The sequence below is a fragment of the Artemia sp. Qi Xiang Cuo genome, chromosome 12 (assembly GCF_049724085.1).
Source record: "Artemia sp. Qi Xiang Cuo chromosome 12, ASM4972408v1, whole genome shotgun sequence".
Taxonomy (NCBI): Eukaryota; Metazoa; Arthropoda; class Branchiopoda; order Anostraca; family Artemiidae; genus Artemia; species Artemia sp. Qi Xiang Cuo.
In genome coordinates this window covers 52861482-52883775 of record NC_142805.1, presented here as the reverse complement: position 1 = coordinate 52883775, position 22294 = coordinate 52861482, and the positions used below count along the sequence as shown (strand labels likewise).

The following is a 22294-nucleotide window of genomic DNA, read 5'->3' as shown; positions in this document are numbered from 1 at the left end:
GTTCAGCGTACTTGATTTCCTGATAGAAAATATATTTTTGAGGAGGACACTCCCCAACAACCCTCAGGACAAGAGTTTTAAGTTATCCTCTGGGGGAATATAAGGTTTTATAGAAGGAGTTGTCGTAGAAACTTCAAAACAGGCTCATTCGATTGGAAATTCGAAGGGCTAGTACCCTTTTTAATAGTCCAAAGTGCCCGGAAGGCAACTAGCCCCCCCCCACGCCCATCATTCCCCCAAACACATCCAATCAAAATTTTTAGATAGCAAGTTTGTTCAGCGTAGTTGTTTTCCGGAGAGAAAATATAGTTTTGAGGATGACACTCCCCCACAACCCTCAGGACAAGAGTTTTAAGTTATCCTCTGGGGGAATATAAGGTTTTATAGAAGGAGTTGTCGTAGAAACTTCAAAACAGGCTCATTCAATTGGAAGTTCAAAGGGCTAGTGCCCTTTTTAATAGTCAAAAGCGACTGTAGGGCACCTAGCCCCCCCCACACGCCCATCATTCCCCGAAACACATCCAATTAAAATTTTGAGATAGCAATTTTGTTCAGCCTAGTTGATTTCCAGATATAAAATACATTTTTGAGGAGGAAACTCTCCAACAACCCTCAGAGCAAGGGTTTTAAGTTATATCCTGGGGTATATAAGATTATTATATAAGGCATTGTCATAGAACCTTCAAAAGGGGCTCATTTGATTGGAAATTCAAAGGGCTAGTTCCATTCTTAATAGTCGAAAGTGATTGGAGGGGAATTGGCCCTTGCTCCACGCCTATTATTCTTCCAAACACATCCAATTAAAATTTTGAGATTGCCATTTTGTTCAGCGTAGTTGATTTCTGGATAGAAAATACGTTTTTGAGGAGGAAAATCCCCAACAACCATCAAGGCAAGGATTTGAAGTTATATCCTGGGGTATATAAGGTTTTATAGAAGGCGTTGTCATAGAAACTTTAAAAGGGGCTCATTTATTGGAAATTCAAAGGGCTAGTGCCCTTTTTAATAGTCGAAAGTGATTGGAGGGCAACTAGCCCCCCCCCCCACGTCCATCATTCACCCAAACACATCCCATCAAAATTTTGAGATAGCCATTTTGTTCAGCTTGGTCGATTTCCACATAGAAAATACGTTTTTGAGGAGGTTACTCTCCCACAACCCTCAGGGCAAGGGTTTTAAGTTATGCCCAGGGGGCATATAATGTTTTTATAGAAGGTGTTGTTGTAGAAACTTCAAAAACAGCTCATTCGATTGGAAATTCAATAATCTACCAAGCTTGAAACTACCACAAATCAGCATCAATAAATAAATGAAACCCAAAACGAACAGAAATTAAAATAAGTTGGGCGCAAAACCCCTATGCCTTCCCAAGGCCAGAACAAAACTTGCACTTTACTGAAAAAATATAAATGTTTTTACTTTTATAACTTTAATAAATCAAATAATTTTAACATTTTGATTACTAAATATCCGTGTATGTATATTAAACTGACAATGCACATTCATTTGTATTTTTTCATTAAAGTGCAAATTTTGTTCTGGCCTTGGGAAGGCATACTGGTTTTGCAACCAACTTATGCTAATTTCTGCTCGTTTTGAGTTGGACTCCGTTATTTATTTTAATTTCTGTTCGTTTTGGGTTTCATTTATTAATGCTGATTTGTGGTAGTTTCGAACTTGGTAGATTATTTGATTTTATTTTTGCTCATTTTTTTTTAATGGAGTTCTTTACTTTTCTTTGAAAAACTTTTTTTGTGGAAAAAGTTTCTTAAATTAATTATTAGTAAATACGATAGGAGCAGTGAAGATATGAAAAGGAGAATAGCCAGGGCTCAGGGTGTTTTTTCACAGTTAAAAAAATTTTGGAAGAAAAGGCTGTACACGAAGATTAGAATATTGGAAGCTGCAGTGATGACAGTGGTCAAATATAGCTCTGAAACATGGGCGCTCAAAAAAGTGGATGAAGATTTGCTAGATATTTTCCAGAGAAATTACCTATGGATTGTTCTGGGTACCCGGCTGACTGACCGTATTTCAAACAGTAGGCAGAAAAACGATGTCATAAAGAAAGATTTAAAGGTAATGGGAACTTTCTGGGAGGGTTTAAAGTGGGAGGCTTTGATTAGATTGGGATGGAGAAGCGTGTGTAGCTGTGTTGGCCTCAGGCAGGATGGTGCTCCGGTGAGTTGTTAGTAGTAGTAGTTTGGATGTTCACTTTCCTTTCACATTTACGAGGTCTCCAAATTGTTCAAAATAAATCAGTAAGAATCCTGGACCATTTTTAACACACCCTAGGGAGACCGAAAATTTGTTTGAAACTAAAACATCTTTATATTTCTTGATATTCTTGATTTTCTACAAATGTGCTCCTTAATTTGGGCATATAGTTTTCAAAAATCCAACCAGAGATTATTTTTTCCAAAGCATGAAACTTTTGGTTGAAAATAAGCATGACCATGGTTGGAATAGATTTCTTTTCCTGATTCTTAGAAATGAACAATGAAAACTCAATTTAAGATATCAGCTTCCAGATATCTTGCTTTTCTGATTTTGATTTTGCTTGCTTTTTATCCACTATTTTCTTATTTTTTAAATAAATAGTTGAAGTTCATTAGTGTCTGAAATTGCATATCCTTAAAATAAAAATACAAATGCACGCATGTTTAAGGAAAAATGAATTAAAGTGGGGTATTAATATTTATTTAAATATAAATACCCTGCGACAATGAACCAAAGCGCCAATAATTTTCCGAACTGACATGTTTTTTTAAAAAACCTTAGAAAAAAAAACGAGTGACAACTTTTTTTTCAAAGTGTGTTTTTAAACTTTTTGGTTGCAACGGGCTGTGGTTTATCTTTAGTAGGTTGCTAAAAAGGCTTAGAGGGGTAACATTAAGAAGATTGGACCATGTAAATATATATGGTATCAATTTTCGAATTTAGAAACATATTTTAACAGAATATACAGATTTTAGAATATGGAAGCACATTAAAAGAATTGAAGATCTGTAGTTTATCTAATTTATAAATTAATATATAATATTCTGTAATTTACCTTTCCGAAATCAATTATTTTCATAGCAGCTTTGCCTTGGCAGAATGTTGGGTTTCAGTCTCTTATCTTAATTCTTACATGGTAAGGCTATATATAAAATATATGGTTTTGTTGAATATATTGTCTACAATATCAGAAAATTCTCCTAAAAATTTTAGTGCACTGAAAGACATTAATTGTTTTTCAAAACGTATTTTTAAACATTTGGCAACAATGGGGTTTGGTTTATCTTTAGTAGGTTGCTAAAAAAGATTAGAGAGGAACCATTAGAAAAGGTTTAACAACTTCTGGTTGATTTTTGTTTCAAATCGACCCCATTTTAAAGTGTTTCAGGCTATTTCAATATCTGTATACTCTGTCTTAGGTTACAGCTGTCACTGAAACCATAGTATATAGAGAATCTATTGAATAGGGATATTGTTTGTTGTTTTTCACATTAGTATGTCGTCTTCAAGCATAATTAAAGAGTTTTAACAAAAGGGTGAAATTGATTTGGTAATAACATTGGCATTGATGCTGAAACAATGTTTGGATAAAAAAGTAATTGAAGGCAAATTTAAATCTTGTCATAAGTGGTTCCCATCAGTTTAACCTTAGTTAACCTAATTGTCCTCCTAAGTTAACCTTAACAATTGATTGATTTTTCAGAATAATGTAAGACAAATATTGCTACGTTTTAGTGGACCTTAAAAGACTAAAGACTCATTTTTCTGGAAATGTTTCTTAAACTGCAAGGGTTTCATTTTAAATTTGAATTTTAAATCCTTTAGAAGGTAATTACTTATTTTTTAATTGATAAATACAATGTTATTGCATAATATTTTTTTGGATCTAATTTTGGGTCTATTGTCACATTCTTGAAGCCCTAAAAGTAAGAACAGCTAGATATAACCTTTTGAAAATACATAATGGCATATACATAGTGGGCCTACATTTTGCAGTGTTTTAAGCATTAAAACCATGAATAAAGCTGTCATTTAAGGAGTTAAACCAAATTTTCGAACCTAATAGTTTTTGGCTTGAAAAATTTACAAAAAGAATACAGCTAGCAGCCGTAACAGCTAATAGAATAAGCTAACAGCTGTGTTTTGCTTTTTTACCGTGAAAGTTTATTATACCTTAAAATCAACAACTGCGCTTTAAAAATTTAAAGCGCTTTTAACAACTGCGCTTAAAATTTTTAACAACAGGTTTTGTATAATTCCATATTCAATTGACAACAATAGCAATAATCTATCTAGTAATCTGCCATGGAAAGGTGCCATGGAACGTAAAGTGGGACAAATAACACAGGATGGAACATAATCTACCCAAAGTATAAGGTAACATACTACTATATATATATATATATATATATATATATATATATATATATATATATATATATATATATATATATATATATATATATATATATATATATATATATATGTATATATATATATAGTATATAGTTTAACTTTATTTGTTCTTTTCAAGGACAGTTCAAGACACATAGTTTTCAATTTTAGCTTAGGGAATTTTGACTTAGAGGCAGAAAAAAGGGTGAATCAAAGAAACCATTGATCCATGTTATCAAAATAACAGAACTGCGATATCGTAGGGACAAGGGGTACTTATTGAGTTGAAACTTGTAAATTGTTTCAGCAGCTTATGTAGCTTTTTTTTTCTTTAGGTACAGAACCCACAAATTTTGACCAGTATATGAATGAAATTCTATTTTTACATTCAGGAGCTCCAATACTTTGCAAAGGAGAGTCAAGGCCATAATACAACATATCAAAATGATGAACATTCAGGGTTTCCTTTTACTTTTTGGCGAATCGGACTAGGTCTCCAATCCAAAAAGAAGAGGGTACAATATACTGTGTGAAGTTAGCGGCGTCAACTCATTCTGAACTAAGGGGGGGCTAAGAAACTTCTGTGGGCCCCCCAAAGTGGCCCACTTACAGTTGTTTAAGAGTGACGTTCCTTCACAGTGGTTAGCACAGGCCTCTCCCAAAATCAACTAATAATATTAAGATGTAATTTGAAAGTTTTTAATAAATACAGAGAACTTAAGTTGGAAAGTACTTCACAGTTTATTGCAAAACTGGGAACCAACAAGGTCTCATTTTCCCAAAAATACTAACCATAGCCTCGAAATCCAATGATTTCACACAATTTTTTTTCACTAAACATCAACATCAGATCACTGAGTTTTTCGTCACCCATTGTTGATCTTAAATAGGTTTAAATCAGGCTTAATTTAGAAAAGAATCTTATTACAAGCCGTTGTGATAGGCACTGTAATGAATATTTGTATAATTTTCAAAACTTCAGAATATGCTATCAACATTGCCTTCACAAAATTGTAAAGTTCTAAGAGATCTTCTGCCCTATTGCCTAAAGAGTCGATATATCTTCTCACAAGATCTATTTGCGGGGCAAAGAGGGTTGTGTCAAAGCAAACTTCTTTGTAATGTGCTGCCACACTAGCTAGTCAGCTCGTATTGAGAAAGTGCGGTGCATCAAGATCTAATGCAGAGATTGACTCTAACAGTGAAAGAGTATTCGTGAAGCAGCTTTCAAACTCACAGCACAATCCGTCTATCACAAGAAAATAATCCCTTCTGAAAACATCTTTAGTTGATTCTTTCACTTCAGCATGGTCACTTTTTCCCAAAGTCGTTACAGCTATAAAATTAGGTATGCAGGGAGCTACTTACTGTGCACGCTTTGGTCTTTTTTATGAGGAACCAGAATTCTGAAAATTTTTCAAAAGGTCTTCAGTGAGGCCACACTCACGAGAAAATTCTTTTGCTTTATGAAATATTACATCAAACGCTTTTTCAGCTTGCATGCCAATAATTTTACCTCACGTAGCTGCAGTAAGACCAGTAGCTCTAACGGAAAGTAGGCCTACCACATGCAGCTGCTCAAACAGAGACATTTTGGCAAAAAAAGAAAAATTCCGCTAGTTTGGGTGAAAATATAAATTCCAATTTCTGAGGACTGGTTGCGAGTTCGTGGCACCGAGCTCGCGTCGGAAGAATGTTTTGGTAGTTGCCGAAACAGACAAGATACAGTAGAATGTACTCAGAACTCTGTTCCCCGATATATATATATACCAGTATACCAATCTTAGTAGTAGATGATTTCTCCAACTGAGGAACAGTTATGCCAGCGGCTTTCTGAGCTTTAACAAACATTGGTAGTGTATATTGCTATTCGCGATAAAACAATACAGCTCTTGAAGAATGGAGGAGGAAGATGCCATTCATCTTAAGATCTAAATAGAAGCACCCGACACAAGGTTGAATTTATGAGCACGTCGGTGAATGTAAATTGCATGCGGTGCAACTGCTTTAATACCAAGTTGCATACCTGAATGTGGCTGCTCATGATACTGGCTTGATATTTTCAAAGACAAATAGAAAAAACAACCAAATTTGCCCCCCTTCCTGGATGTCAAACAGTAAATTCACCCCCCCCCTCCATCCAAAATTTTCTTGAATTGACACCAATTGGTAGGTCTCTTTTTTTCATGTTTTCTTGCCTTTATTATAAGATGGTTCAAGCCAAGTCCCCCCCCCCCATTGATAAGGCCTTTCAATTGTGAAGTAGAAATATTGGTATTTGATTGTTGGTACAATTTCTTTTTAACGTCCTAATAACAAATCTTGTGCTTTTCCCATATTTTCATTTTGTTATTAATCTTGGGTATAGATGTCTTGGATATGTAAGATTAGGTACTGTCCTTCAAGATTCTTATCGATTCTTTGAATTTTCCTTTTATACAATATATTTTTTAATATCTTTCCCGAAATCATAACAAAATAACTCGTCTGAAATTCTCACTTTGATTGTTTCAAAATTCAAAAAGCTAAATTTCAAGACAATTCAGTACAATCCAGAACAGATTCAAGACCACACTCAAAGAAATAAAGAGTACATAATACGTATTTATTGAGGGGATCGTTGCCCCGGAATCGCGTAACCGACATGTATAATTTTGTTACAGATCCGGGGTCGCCCTCTTTTATTGCAATGAAAGTCGGGCACTCGTGTCTTTTACAACAAAACAATAAAAATGTGTCCTGAAATATGAAATAGGATTACCAAATAAATATGTTTGGGAATGGGACTCACAATAGATTGTTGGGAAGTACAGCTCTATTGGAAATGGGTTTGTTTTAATTGAAAACACAATTTTTTCATGCTTACGATCAAATCAATATAATTATGACTACTGATTTGGACCCCCCCTAAAATCAGAGGGGGGCTATAGCCCCAGCCAGCACCTCCCGAATGACGCCCCTGTGTGAAGTCATCCATATTTAAAGTCCTAAGCATTAAATTAATGCCAATCCGCTAGATTTCAACTGTAAAGCACTTATTTGGTCAAAACTACTAAGTGATTTAGGTTTTAAATGTCTGATAATACCTTTGACCAGTAATGGGCCTAAAATGGATGGTCTATCGGGATTGGTTGCAAGCAATAAGGCTTAGACTTGGTATGAGTTCTTTTTTTTAGCCTGGCAGATTTGTTGGCATTTTGTGCATGATTATTCAAAAAAATTAAAAGTGCACATCAAGACAGGGAGCTGTTTTCTGAGTTAAAAAAAAAAAAATAGTAATTTTAGCTTTTATCTACAAACGTACACTGATACTAGATATAAAACTTGAACATTTGATTCGGTAAATGGTTCAGGATAGGCTTATAAGCTGGGGGAGGCCCATGCTCCCAGCTTGAGACATGTTTAATAACAACAGTATTCACAGAACAATATTTTTATGGTGTATATATTATTCAAAATGGGGCAAAATACGATTTGCCTTTACGTCCCATGTTTTAGAATGGAATTTAGACATCTAACTCAATTTCATAAAAGGGTTAAATGTACTGATCATGAGCAGCAAATTTAGATTCATAGTAGGTATACTATTCTTGATCAGGAATATCAGCTGTAGAGAAGGACGATGAAGAAATATCTTCGTGAAAGATAATTATCAACAGAACCATGTTTGTCATTTTAGCACTTGTCAAATTGGCGATTAATAGGTTACTGCTTCGAAGAGTGAGAGCCTTAAAAAAACTCTCTTTGAATGAAGACGAATTTGGTTCACAACACCAGTCGAAGGTCAGATTCCATCTGAAGACTGAATCAATATTTTGTTTGGAGGCAAAAAGCAACGAGATCAGGGTTCAAAGAGCAGCCTGGAATGTTTTCGTTACGGGTTTTCTGAAGTGGGATAGCCTGATTTTTGGAAAAACAAAGAGCCTGACTGATTTTGGCTACATAAACATTTTGAAAAAGTCCTGTGTCAATTTTGACAATTTGGTTCATATCTGCAAAAAGTGGAAAGAAACCCAAACCTTATTTATAATGAAATCTTTTAAAGAGCAAGCAGATCTAAATTAATTAGTGGTCAATCATGGACGGAAATCGTAAGATTATTCTGATTTTTAAAATTATGTATTTTGAGATAGGATGTGATAAAGGTATGGTCAGATGGTTGGAAGTCGTAATTGACTTTCACTTGTTCAGCAGAGAGATTGTGGGACATAGTGGCATGACTTAATTTAGAAATTTGACTAGAATTGCATACATATATCAAATCAGAATCTTTCGCCAAAAAAAAAAAGCCTAATTACCAAACAGATTCTATCATTGATTCACAAGCTATTTGATGATTCGCAATTTCCGAGAGGTCGTAGTTAATATCACCAGCAATTAGGCAGGGTAACCCTAACCAAACAACAAAAACCAAGCTTTTGACAAGACAATATAAATAATTGATGGTATTGGTCATTACCGTAATTTGTTGGCAGATACGCATTTACGAACATACACAATCTCTATTCTAATTGCAAGAACAGATCATACGTTAGAATAGGTTTGTTTAGGTTTGGTATTTAATATATGCTTTGCTAGGCCCGGATTAAATAGGTGCGTGGCCCGATTAGATTTTTTTTGCAGGCCCTCTCTATATGCTAAATATTTAAATAAGATATAGCAGCATAGTAGTTTACGTGCGTAAAGTAGTTCACGCACGTAGTGTAAAATGTCTCCCAATTAAATTCAAAAAAAATTATATTAACTTTTACGGGTATAGGTTTTCTATATTATGAAGTATATATTATATAATAACAAAACTTTAATAAATCTCATCCAACAATGAAAACTAAAAAAAATATTTGTAATTATTTATATGGCTTTTAATTTGTAGCTTGTATTTGCATGATTATAATTTCTTATTTTTGTGTGTACAAAAGATATTGGTAAATTAATTTAGGTCTTTAAATCCAATACCCTCCAAATTTTGCTTCCATACACCTAAATCTAGTTTTCAGGCTCCCAAGTTCTATAAATACCTCCTAATGCCCTAATTTGCCGTAAATGCCCTAATGCCCTAAATGTTAAAATGCCCTAATTTAATGTGCGAAAGAAGCAACTGTAAAAAAATTGAGATCTGATACCTCTTTTTCAGGCTTTAGGTAAAATCAAAGTAAGGTTAAGATGGCCTGGCCAGCTCTTAGGTGGTGTGTATAAAGGTCATAAGAAATGTTTTAAAACAGCATGGCACAGGAAAGAGTAAAATTCTCAACAAATTGAACATAGGGAAGAGAGGAATATGCAATAAGCTGTTAGTAGCAGTGTTAGAATTTGCAGTTTTCTTAGTATGTTACTTTTATTTGTTTATTTTTAATATATTACTTTTATTTGTTTCTAAGGCTTGCTGCACACCATTGACAGCGTTAAGTAAAGGGGCTCAGCTTCGAGCAATGTGGTCTACTCGTCAAGCACAGTCAGTTAGTGTCCTCACCTGGGGGATCGCAACCTATTCCTGTGTTTGTATGTATCAATAACTTTTCTAACCATAAATAGTTTAGATAATTTTATAGTTATTGTAAGTATAAAATGTAATCATAAATAATTTTGTATTTTGTAAAGCAACATGTGTAGATTTTTGGTTTTAAAAATCCCTAATATATCCGATTGTATTTTATTTTCAAACTTTTCTAATTCATCGGCTAATATTTTTCTTTCTATGAATTACATTTGTTAATCAGTCCTTTTTTACAATAAGTTTCTAAGATGAAGCCACACTTAGTTCCAAAATTGAATATACATCTCAGTCTCTTGTCTCCCAAAATTCGTTTTCGACTTATGAGGCAACGGGGAAATTTTCGTAGTTAGGAAATAGTTTTGTTTGAAAATGTTTTCAGTTCTTTTCCAAATTTACCTTAGGCTACATAGTGAATTTCTTTTGCATTTGTTAACCAATATCATTATAAAAAAAAATTTGCAATTTTTGTGCTGCTTTACAAATTATTGGGTCCGAATAGGGGCTAAAAACTATAGAACAAAGATTATGATGTATTACATTACTTTAGGACTACTTAAAAGATGTATGTGTCATATTCTAAATTTGGTTGGTGTATCGTGTTCCTAGACAAAAATAGAGTCCAGACAAAATTAAGGTTTAACATAGACCGTTTAGTTTATACAACATTACTAATTACTCAGTATTCCAGTTTTGCGCCCCCACTAGCTGGAAGAGAAGAACAGATTTTTTTTTTTGGTCAAGTGGCAGAGTTCTTGAAGCCTTAAGCAGTGCATAATTCAGCCTCAATTGTTTTCTGCAATTAGAGGTTGTCACGAAAGTTTTTTTTTTTGTTCATCTACACTTTAATACGCCCTATGTTATATATATATATATATATATATATATATATATATATATATATATATATATATATATATATATATATATATATATATATATATATATATATATATATATATATATATATATATATATATATATATATATATATATATATATATATATATATATATATATATTTACTTATGTGCCGCTTACAATGGATTAATGGAAAAAAGCGGAGTACAAAATGAAACAAAAGAAAGAAGAAAAACGTATTTGACACTAAAAATTAAATGCAGGTATTTCATTCACAGAAGCAGTTGAGTCAGCGGTGAGTCGTAGAGTTTACTGAGGGATCGTCTTGAGGCTCTCCGTTCTAGATCAATCGCCTAGGTTGATGGATCAAGAATTCCATATATGGATGAGATCTCTGTGTTAGAAAATCTTAGTGGAAGTCTCAGGAAAAATTTTGCAAATCTGTAGTGCGTGGTTCTTATTTTTTGACGCTCGGTGGGGAACAACATTTCCCACAAGGGTGATATGTACCAGATGTCTGAAGAGACGACGGCGTTGACTAGTTTGACTTAATAAATCGATTAAATAACCACTTGCACTTGACAGCTTTTCCACATGAGTGGATAGATTTACAGACTGATTCGGTCAACAAGCCTCTAGTTGACCTAGGCGTCAGACCGTACGTGATACCAAGGTATTTTAGGGACTGGGACTGCTGAATTCTGATACCATCAAGGACAAGATTAAAATTGGTCGAGTTAGTGCTGCTAAAAACGATGAATTCCGTTTTCTCTATGTTGACTCGTAGTCCTATTCTTCTGTATACGGTCACTAGGAGACGAAAATTATCTTGTCCCCTTAGCGTGCTGCTTAGTAGCAACAATAAAAAGTGGTTATTTGAACCACTTTCTTAACTTAAAATGTTCAAATTTTAAAATTTTAATCATGAATCGAATTAGCTCCTTTAAAAGTATAAATGGTATTCCTAGCTATTATAGAACGGCACTATCTATGATATTGCTTGTATGCACTTTTGAAAACCTGCGACCTCATAATTTTTTCGTTTTATTTACCCCTAAACATTCCCTAAAAAATTCTCGTTAATACCCTTAGCGTCATCTAGTTACATTAACTGTAATGGTAGTATTGATAGTATATATATATACACATATATATATATATATATATATATATATATATATATATATATATATATATATATATATATATATATTTATATATATATATATATATATATATATATATATATATATATATATATATATATATATATATATATATATATATATATATATATATATATATTTATATATATATATATATTGCCTTTTGGCTGAAAAACAACCGATACGTCCTCTTAACAACCTGTGCGGGCATAGCGTGGTTCCATTTAGTTCTATACAGTTTCAATATTTCCCAATTTGTTTGCCATAATACTCTTGGTTTTAGTAGCAGCAGTAGTAATAGTAGCAGTAAAAATAATAGTAGTAGCCTTATCTTTAGTCATTGGGGTCGTTTAGGGGGGTGGCAAGGGGTGTAGTTGCTCCCTCAGTTATTTGGAGAAAAAATTATTATATAGCACTTGTCCCTTTACTCTCCGGATGTATACTCCCCTTCCCCCGAATTAAAATACTGGAGCAATGCTCCTGTCTTTAGTGGTGGTAATAGTAGTGGAAGTAGTAATAATAGTATCAGTAGTAGTTGTTTGAGTAGACGCAGTAGCAATAGAATTTAATTTTTATCTATTGGTTTGTTCAATATCCCCCCCCCAACAAGCCCTGTTAGTTTCAACTTCACACACCAAACTTTTCATAAGATATTGCTTTTCCAACCTTCACCCTTTTGACAGCCTGTATACCGACGTCATGTTGTAATTTAGTTCACCCCCATCCGCCCCCCCCCCCAAAAAAAAGTCATTGAAAATTTAACCCTTATACCCTTAGGCATAGTTTCAATAGTAGTCATAGTAGTAGTAAAAGTATTACTAGTAGTAGTACTAATAGTAAAAGCGGTAGTACTAGTAGTAGCAGTAGTATTAACGTACTTCGTTTACAAGTAGTTGCAATAGAAGTAGTAATTGAAGCATTAGTAGTAGCGGAGAATGTAGTTGTGATATAAGTATTAGCAGTAGCGTGCACATATTGCCTTTAGGTCAGATGATCTTCCCCTTTTAGCATTCTCTGAAAGTTCCAAGCTATTAATAAAATAAAATCTTGAGATACGCTCTTTTGACATTGTGCATGCACATAGCGTCTTTTGATTTAGTTCAAATTTTCCCTCAATATTTTAAATGGAGTAATGTGGTAGTAGTAGTTGTTGTGGTAGTTTGCTGTAATAGTGGATGCATGAAAATATTCCCTTTTTGATCATCTCTCGCATAAATTTCTTGAAAGTTCCAAATTGATACACCCAGTCATGAAAGACTCACCTGAATTTCCTTCTTCTTTTTCGAAAATAAAGTTCAAATATGCATACCTTTCACAATAACATATGCTATATGTACAAAATGAACGAGTTGCCTAATTTACAGCACTTGACCTGAGGAGTGTGGGGAGGTTGACCTCCCCAAAAACATAACTACTGGACATTTCAACAATGCTGAACAAAATAGCTCATTTTAAGATTTTGGATCGGATTTGCTTTATGGAATAATAGGCTTGTGGGGGAGAGCCTGGTTGCCCTCCATTCACTTTCGACTCTTAAAAATGGCACTAGAACTTTCGACTTCAAATCACATAAGCCACATCCGATCTGAAATCTGTATGACCATCCGTTCCATAAAAATATTACATGCCCGGGGCATAGCTTACAATCCTTTCCCCTGGCTCTGGAGGGTTGTGTCCACCCTGAAGCCATTGTTATATTCTCTTTTGACTATTTTGAACAAGATGGCTATCTCAACGTTTTGATCGGATGCGTTTGAGTAAAAAAAAGTGTCAGGGAGGGAAGAGGGATAGTTGCCCTCCACCACTTTTGACTCTGAAAAGAGATCTAGAACTTTATATTTCCAATCAAATAAGCAAATCCAATCAAATCAATCCTCTAAAGATCAATAACCACCCCTTACATAAAAAGCTTATATGCCCATGGGGCATAAATTACAGCCCTCGCCCCCAGACTCTGGAGGGGGGCGGTTACAACCAATAAGAAACCTCAGCAATATATCGAGAAAGACAGGGGATATTAATTTGAAAATATCGGGGCTACTACTAATGTTACTTCAGTTCTTACAATTTAAATGAATCATTGGAGTATGAGTGTATCCAGGTTGTCAAAGAGCATAGAGGAAATTTTTTGTGAATGATATTCCGCTTTATATTTCAGGTCAACTTGAGGAGGTATAAAGTTAAATTAAACAACGTTTGTGTCAGGGTTACAAATGTTGAAAAAGATTTTCAACATACAAATAGCAAGCCAAACTATGGACTCTTATAGAAAAAAAACGAAAAGATGTAAAATATTTTTTTTCATGAAAAAATCTATGTATTTTTATCTGTGCAAAATGAGCTTGTCACTCTGCCAGATATTGGTATATTTTATATGTTATCTATATATGATTTGAAAATAAACGAACCTGAACCTATAAAAAACCAACAGAAATTGTTTTTAAGATCTTTGTCCAAAATAAAAGTTTAAAAAAAAAATTAGAGTTTCATTTTATGGTTTGAAAATTTTATGATTTGAATTGAAAAGATTTTCAATTCTGTTTAAAGATAGAATTCGTCCTTTACTGAAAACAAAATACATCTAAATGTTTTCAATTTTTACTTTAATAAATAAAAAACTATTCAAACTTTAAGGAATAAATTTCAGTATATGTATATTAAACTGACATTCAACGGCCTGTTTTCTAGTAATTATGCAAATTATATTCTGTCTTGATTAGGCATGCGGGTTGTCACCCCTAACCACAGTTTATAGAATTAGCAGTATGATCATTCTTTATCTCACCCATTATAAAAATCCGGACCAAGGTAAGAGTGCTCCAGAGAACGTTTTTGCAGATATAAACATAAGCGACATTAGATCTTTTCATGGGTAGACAAGTCAGATTTCTCTTGGACGTGAAACGAGTGGAATCCGGCTATTACAAATAATGCACTTTGTAACCATTTCTCATTGATCGACGGAAACAGATTAACCCGCTAATGCAGAAATAAGTGGGAGGAGCTTTTTGTTCGCACCGAGAATGAAGACCAGAAATGATCTGCGATAAACTTACTGGATAATTCTATAAACTGTGCCCCTAACCATGTTAAATTTTGCTCGTTTTGAGTTCAACTCGCTTATCTGTTGCAATTTCAGTTCGTTTGGAGTTTCGTATATTTATTGATGGTGTTTTGTGCTTGTTTTACGCTTGGAAGGTTATTTGAATTTATTTCTGCTCATTTTCGGCAACTGGGGTTCTTTACTTTTCTTTGAAAAACTTGTTTTGTGGAAAAAGTTTTTAAATTAGTTATAATAAATAACCGAGTCAAACTCAAAATGAGCAGAAATTAACAAGAGCGGGGGTAGTAAAAGTGAAAACATTCAAAAAAAATTTCAGTAAAGCACAAATTATATTCTTGTCTTTAGAAGGAATGGAGGTTGTCAGCCCTACTCATATTAATTTCTGCTTGATTTGAGTATGGCTTGGTTATGAGTTTCCAAATAACGTCTACAGATTTAGTTCAACACTCCCCTCAACATTCTCTGACAAGCTCACCTGAATGCCCTTCGTCTTTTTGGACAGTAAAGATAAAAAATGTCCACCCCTTTCAATAACATATACCATATGTAAACAATGAGTCACTTGTCTAACCTACAGCCTTTGCCCTGATGGCTGTAGGGAATTTGACATCCCGAAAGGCATAATTACTGGACCTTTAAACAATGTTGAACAAAATAGCTGTCAGAATTTTGATATGAGTGTGTTTTGGGAAATGATGAGTGTGTGGGGGGGGGGCTGTTTGGCTTCTAATCACTTTTAACTCTTAAAAAGGGCATTATTACATCCGATTTTTCCAATCAAATGAGCCCCATTCAAAGTTTACACGACCATACGTCCCATAAGAACCTTATCTTCCCCCGGGGTGTAACTTACAACCCTTGCCCCTGTTTTTTTGGGGGGAGGGGTTGCAAACCTTGAGGTATTTTTATATGTTCTTTGGCTATCTGACAAGTTTAATCAGATACTTATGGGGAAAAGAGGGCTTTGGGGGGGGGGAGATAGTTGCCCTCTATCAGTTTTGACTCTTAAAGGGGAACTAGAATTTTCAATTTTTAATCAAATGAGCCTCCCCTAAATTTTATGCGACTACCCCTTACACGAAACCTTTTACATCCCCGGGGTATGACTTACAACCCTTGCACCCAAGCCTTGGGGGTTTGTTTCAACTCCGAATGCCTTGTTATATGATCTTTGGACCATTTTGAATAAAATTCATATCTTCAAATTTCTATTCGATGCATTTGGGAAAAGAGGAAGTAGGAGGGTTGATGGGGTCTAGATACCCTCCAACCAGTTTGACTCTTAAAAAGAGCACTAGGACTTCTGTTTTCCAATCGCATGAGCCCCTTCCGAAATTTATATGCCCGCCTCTTCCATAAAAAACCCTGTATGTTAATAATGGGCAACTAGTGTAACTTACAATCCTTGACCTGACGACCGTAAAGGGGGTTTGTCAACCCCAAAGACAGAATTACTGAGCCTTTCAACTATGTTGGATAAAATGACTTTTTTCAAAATTTCGATTGGATTTGTTTGAGGAAAAGATGGGCTTGGGGGGGGGGGGTGTCTTCCAATCATTTTTACTCTAAAAGGGGCACTATAACTTTTAATTTTCAATTGAATGATCCCCTTTCGAAGTTTCTATGACATCTTCTTCTACGAAGTGCCATGGTCTGAAACAAATAAATAATACATTGCGCCAACACTGCGCGCTGCCTATGATATAAACTGTTCTTGTGAAAATCTTTTTTTATGTAAATATTTATTATTACTTGAAATATACATTTATTGCTTAAAACGCTTAATCTCTTTTTTTACTTAGATGCATGTAGCAGTACATTAACGTTATCTGACTTTTGGTCTGCTTTAATCCTCATTCAACTTGTTTTTTTCATTGGATACTATTTTTTTTTATCTAAATTTAGCCATTTTATATTTTAGGTCGTCTCGTCACGACAGTGGCTACAACTACAGACGTCCCACTGATCACAAACTTTGTTGTCGCCTTATTACTAAATTTTACCATCACTATATCTGCCATCTATCTTCAAAGGCAGGAAAAAAATAAAGTGTATTAAAATATTTTCCTTGTTCACCCGCTTTTCAAAGGCATGGCTAACAGAATTAAATTTAAAAAAAAAGTTTTTTTGGTGAGCTTGAGCATTATTACAATAAACATTGTTTTGACTGAAATGGTTTTTCACGTTGTTACTCATATCACTTGCATGGAAGTTATTTTGAATCTTCTTGCAAAAAAAATTAAATAAATGAGCGTATATTGAATTTTATTAATTATATTAATTATAATTACTATTAATATTAATTATATTAATATTATATTAATCATTGATGGTCTACCTTTAGAGCCAATCACTATATTTTGTTAACATCAAAATTTAATTAGCGCTAGTTCAAGCCAAACAGAATTTTTCATAAGATTTCACCGCCAATCAGAAAATTCTATAAAAACTAATTGGCTCTAATTAGTGCTAACTAAATATTTGTGTCAGTAAAATATCATTGTTTATTTTTACCACATACCAAGTAAACATTCCTCGTAAAACGTAATAAGCGGATAAAGATCCAATGAAGGGTTATTCACATGCAGGTAGAGCTAGAATTATATGCATAAGCAGAAGTGTCTGGCCAGGTACTTATTAGGGGGTGTTTTTCCTTTTTTGAAAATCTGCCAAATTTTCTCAGGCTCGTAACTTTTAATGGGTAAAAGTAAACTTGATGAAACCTAAATTTTTAAAATCAGCATAAAAATTTAATTCTTTTGATATGTCTATTGATATCAAAATTACGTTTTTCATAGTTTCGGTTACTATTGAGACTAGTCGTTCCTATTATGCAGTTCGTTACCACGATCTGTTTGATTACAAACAGGAAATAGCTATGGTTTTTCCTTAATTGGAATAGTAAGAGATGATCTGGCTACAACCTACGATTATGACACATTGATCAATCTTTAACATGAATTATTTTAGTTACCAAAGATTTTTAACCCAATTAATTTCCTTTAAAATAAGCCATGGAACAACTCTCTACGATGTTCCAGTGCCAAGCTATCTGTGGAAAAGAAAAAAACAGTAAAAAATATGCTTTTTAAGCAGAATGTTGTAGTAGCCGCCACTTTTCTTGATTTTCAAGCCAATATATTTCCCTTGCTGTTCAAGCCAAATAACAGAAAGTTTACTATACAGGGGTTTCGGACAAGACGGTTCTAATGGTGTGCTTTCTGTTTTCATCTGACTTTTTTTTGGAGTTATGGGTTTTTATATTTCTTAACATTGGACGTGATCGTCTCTTACTAGGCTGCTAGCTACCGCTGCAACCCGGATCAAAAATCAAATATCTTCGAAAAGACTGCAGTATGAAAAGATATCAAAAATGCAGTTTTTGGAAAAAGTGATTCTATTTTTAAAATTTTTGTTTTTGATTAAAAGAAGCGCTAGAACTTTAATTTCCGTTTAAATGAGACCTCTTGCGACATTCTAGAAACACTGGGTCGATACGATCACTCCTGGTAAAAAAAATAAAAATAAATACGCATCCATGATCTTTCTTCCTCCAAAAAATACTAAATTCCATATTTTTGCAGATAGGATCTTGAAACCTCTACAGGAAGGTTTTCTGATACGCTGAATCTGATGGTGGGATTTTCATTAAGATTCTGTGACTTTTAGAGGGTAGGCTGAATCTGATTAAGTGATTTTCATTAATATTCTACACTCAGAATACTTTCCGCCACGATTTTTGTATGGCTAAGGCTCGTTTATCAGAAAAGTTTGAAAAATTAGAATACGAAAAATTTCAGAATTCCAGATGTTTTCTTCCGAGATTTTGTCCTGGTCCGGCAATTGAGAACCTATCTTCTTAAGTTCTAACTTCGGAAGAAACCCATGTTTTGTCCAAGGGACCTAAATTTTGCCTACCTCAAACACAAGTGAATTTCGCAGAGATAGTCTCCAATATGGAGGCGGGTATATTTGGTTCACGTGGTGCTGTGTAAAATCCAGATTTACTTCGAGGAGAGGTGGTTAAGAATATTCTTGATTTCATTCCATATTCCTCAAGGTCAAAAAATCAGGAAACACAAATTCTCAAAAATTTTAAAAATTACCCACACATCATTATCACCAGGGCTGATAAAGGAAATAAAATTGCTATCCTTGACAAAACTTCATATAATACAAAAGTTACAGATGTTTTATCCGACACCCATACTTACAAGCCCATAGATTCAGACCCCACCGATAAGTTCACCCGTTTAGTACGAAAGGAGCTAGGAATTTTGCAAACTGAAATACTTATTACTCCACAAATGTATAAATTATTTTACCCTAAAGGTTGTTCAGCTCCTAAATTTTACGGGCTCCCAAAAATCCACAAAGTTGGAGTTCCTCTACGCCCAATTGTGACTTCTTATAGCTCTCCGACAAGCCAGATTGGGGAAATGGTTGTCAACACTTTTTCGCCCTCTTATGCAAACGCAAACTTCATACATAAGAAATTCAGTCCACCTTGTTGAAAAATTAAAAGACATTGAAATAAAAAAAAAGAAACAATTTTGGCCAGTTTCGATGCCATTTCCATGTATACGTCTTGCGATATTAAAAATGTGAACTAGCTCTTCAAAGGAAATTAGAAGATAATATTGATCAAATAGACTACAAAACACTGGATATAGAAACTATTATGCGTCTCGTCCGTCTTTGCAATAGTTCCTCCTCATATTTCTGATATAATAATAAATTTTTCACCCAAATTAGGGGTTTACCCATGGGTACAAGTCTTTCACCATTTTTGGCAACTTTTTATATGGAATTCGTTGAAATCTCTGCTCTGGAAATTTTTCCTATGACACACCGGTTCTGGGGTTGGTTTGTGGATGATGTTATTTCTGTGTGGGAGCATGGAGGGGAGTTACTTAACTCCTTCTTAACTCATCTAAACACTTTGGACTCTAACTTTCAGTTAACTTTAGAACTAGAACATAACCACGAACTTCCTTTCCTAGATGTTTTAATTTTCAATAAGCCTCCTGGCCTTGAATTTTCTATTTATAGAAAGCCTACGCATAATGATAGGTATTTGCATTTTTTCTCCAACCACTCTCCCTGCATAAAAAGAGGAGTTGTTATTTCTTTGGTTGACCGAGTAATAAGAATATGCTCACAGCCTCACATAGATTCAGAATTGAACTATATTAAGGACATTTTATTTTGCAATGGTTACCCTATAAAAAAACTTGAGATCATTATAGACAAAAGACGAAAAAATGCAGAAAAGAATGCATCAAATCCACAAACCCCAACAGATACCGTCCCATTGGTGGATGATAAGAAAATTTTCACTGCTTTACCCTACATTCCAAAATTGAGTGACAAATTTAAAAGAATCCTTAAAAAACATAAACTTAATGTCGCCTTTAATAATTCAAATATTACACAGAACTTTCTTAACAACGGCAAAGATAAGACCAGCCCCATTCTGGGTAGTGGTGCTTATAGAATTCTTTGTTCATGTGGCTGTTTTTATGTCGGTAAAACCCAGCTGCAATTGGGCGAGAGGTTATCTGAACATAAGTCATCAATCGACAAAGACATGGGGTTACGCCAAAGGCCGGAGGTTTTTGGTTCGGCCTTGGCGCAAGATGTGTATAAGAGTCCACACCATTTCATTTTGTTTGACGAGGCCTCCATTGTTGCCCTCGTTAAGGGTCTCACGCAGGTTTTCAGGGAGGCAGTTGAAATTAAAAAGCACATTCACCAAAAGGTAGCTCTCAATAGTGACACTGGAGAAATTTTTCCAAGTCCCATTTATGACAAAATTATTAATTCTGATAATTTTTACATACATCCACAATGTTATATTGTGCAATCGAATAAAGTCTCCGATAATAGTCAAACTGGAAAGCGATCAGCCTTTAAGAGTGCTTTACGCAAAATGAAATTTTGAAATGTCATTTAGACTTGTGTTTTTTATTCAGTTACCCTTTCACCGTTACTAGGAAAGGGTCGTCCAATTTTAGTTTGGTGTTTTTATTTTAGGGTTTGGTTTTTGTATTTTTATCAGTATTATTCTGCACTAAGGACAGTCAAGCGGAGGTCTTGACCGAAATATTTGCATAATTTTTCCATTTTTTCACTGGCTATTAATTGTCCTCGTTTTCTTTCTTTCTTCGCGATTTTTTGTTTTATCATGATTAGCCAGTGTGGTCTCAGAAATTATTTACGCCTAGCTTACGGGGAGCTTTCGACCAAATCTGTTCTTAATTATTTTGATTTGTCAAAAAAACGCGCCAACCTTATTAATCAACAAGAATTTTTACAGCATTGTAGAGTAAAGAGAATTCTTCCGAATTCTCTTCGTTTCCGTCTAAACCTAGGTACACACTCCGAAAGGCAATTTAGGGATAGGGTTGGTTTTCAGTTTTTGGTTCACATTTTAAAAGACCAAAAAAAAACGACGTTTTTTTCTTAGTAATACAATTTCAAAAACTCGACATTTTCTACAGCAAAAGCTTTCATCGACGGATTTTCAGCAGATTTCTAGAATAGCTCAGAATACTTTCTGTCATGCCTTTTGTATGGCTATGGTCGTTTATCAGAAAAGTTTGAAAAATTAGAATACAAAAAATTTCATAATTCCAGATGTTTTCTTCCAAGATTTTGTCCTGGTCTGGCCATTGAGAACCTATCTCCTTAAGTTCTTACTCCAGAAGAAACCCATGTTTTGTCCAAGGGACCTAAATTTTGCCTACCTCAATCACAAGTGAATTTCGCAGAGATAGTCTCCAATATGGAGGCGGGTATAATCAGTTCACGTGGTGCTGTGGAAAATCCAGATTTAATTCAAGGAGAAGTGGTTAAGAATATTCTTGCTTTTATTCTATAGTCCTTAAGGTAGAAAAATTAGTGAACAGAAAGTCTCAAAAATTTAAAAAAAGACCCACAGATCTTTATTACCAGGGTTGATAAAGGAAATAAAATTGTTATCCTTGATAAAACTTCATATAATACAAAAGTTACAGATGTTTTATCCGACACTCATACTTACAAGCCCACAGATTCAGACCCCACCGATAAGTTCACCCGTTTAGTACGAAAGGAGCTAGGAATTTTGCAAACTGAAAGACTTATTACTCCACAAATGTATAAATTATTTTACCCTAAAGGTTGTTCAGCTCCTAAATTTTACGGGCTCCCAAAAATCCACAAAGTTGGAGTTCCTCTACGCCCAATTGTGACTTCTTATAGCTCTCCGACAAGCCAGATTGGGGAAATGATTGTCAACACTTTTTCGCCCCCTTATGCAAACGCAAACTTCAT

The 22294-nt window shown here is 34.3% G+C and overlaps 1 protein-coding gene across 1 annotated transcript in view; it reads left to right on the top strand.

Annotated features, from left to right (window-relative positions):
- The window catches only part of LOC148946267 (solute carrier family 66 member 3), a 125257-nt gene extending 108088 nt beyond the window's left edge, over positions 1–17169 (top strand). The window contains exons 3-4 of the mRNA XM_089098342.1: positions 9774–9894; positions 16899–17169. Of these exons, the coding sequence (XP_088954468.1) occupies positions 9774–9894; positions 16899–17035 (258 nt within the window). The 3' untranslated portion in view covers positions 17036–17169. The remainder of the gene's footprint in view (positions 1–9773; positions 9895–16898) is intronic.
- Positions 17170–22294: the final 5125 nt, after the last annotated feature.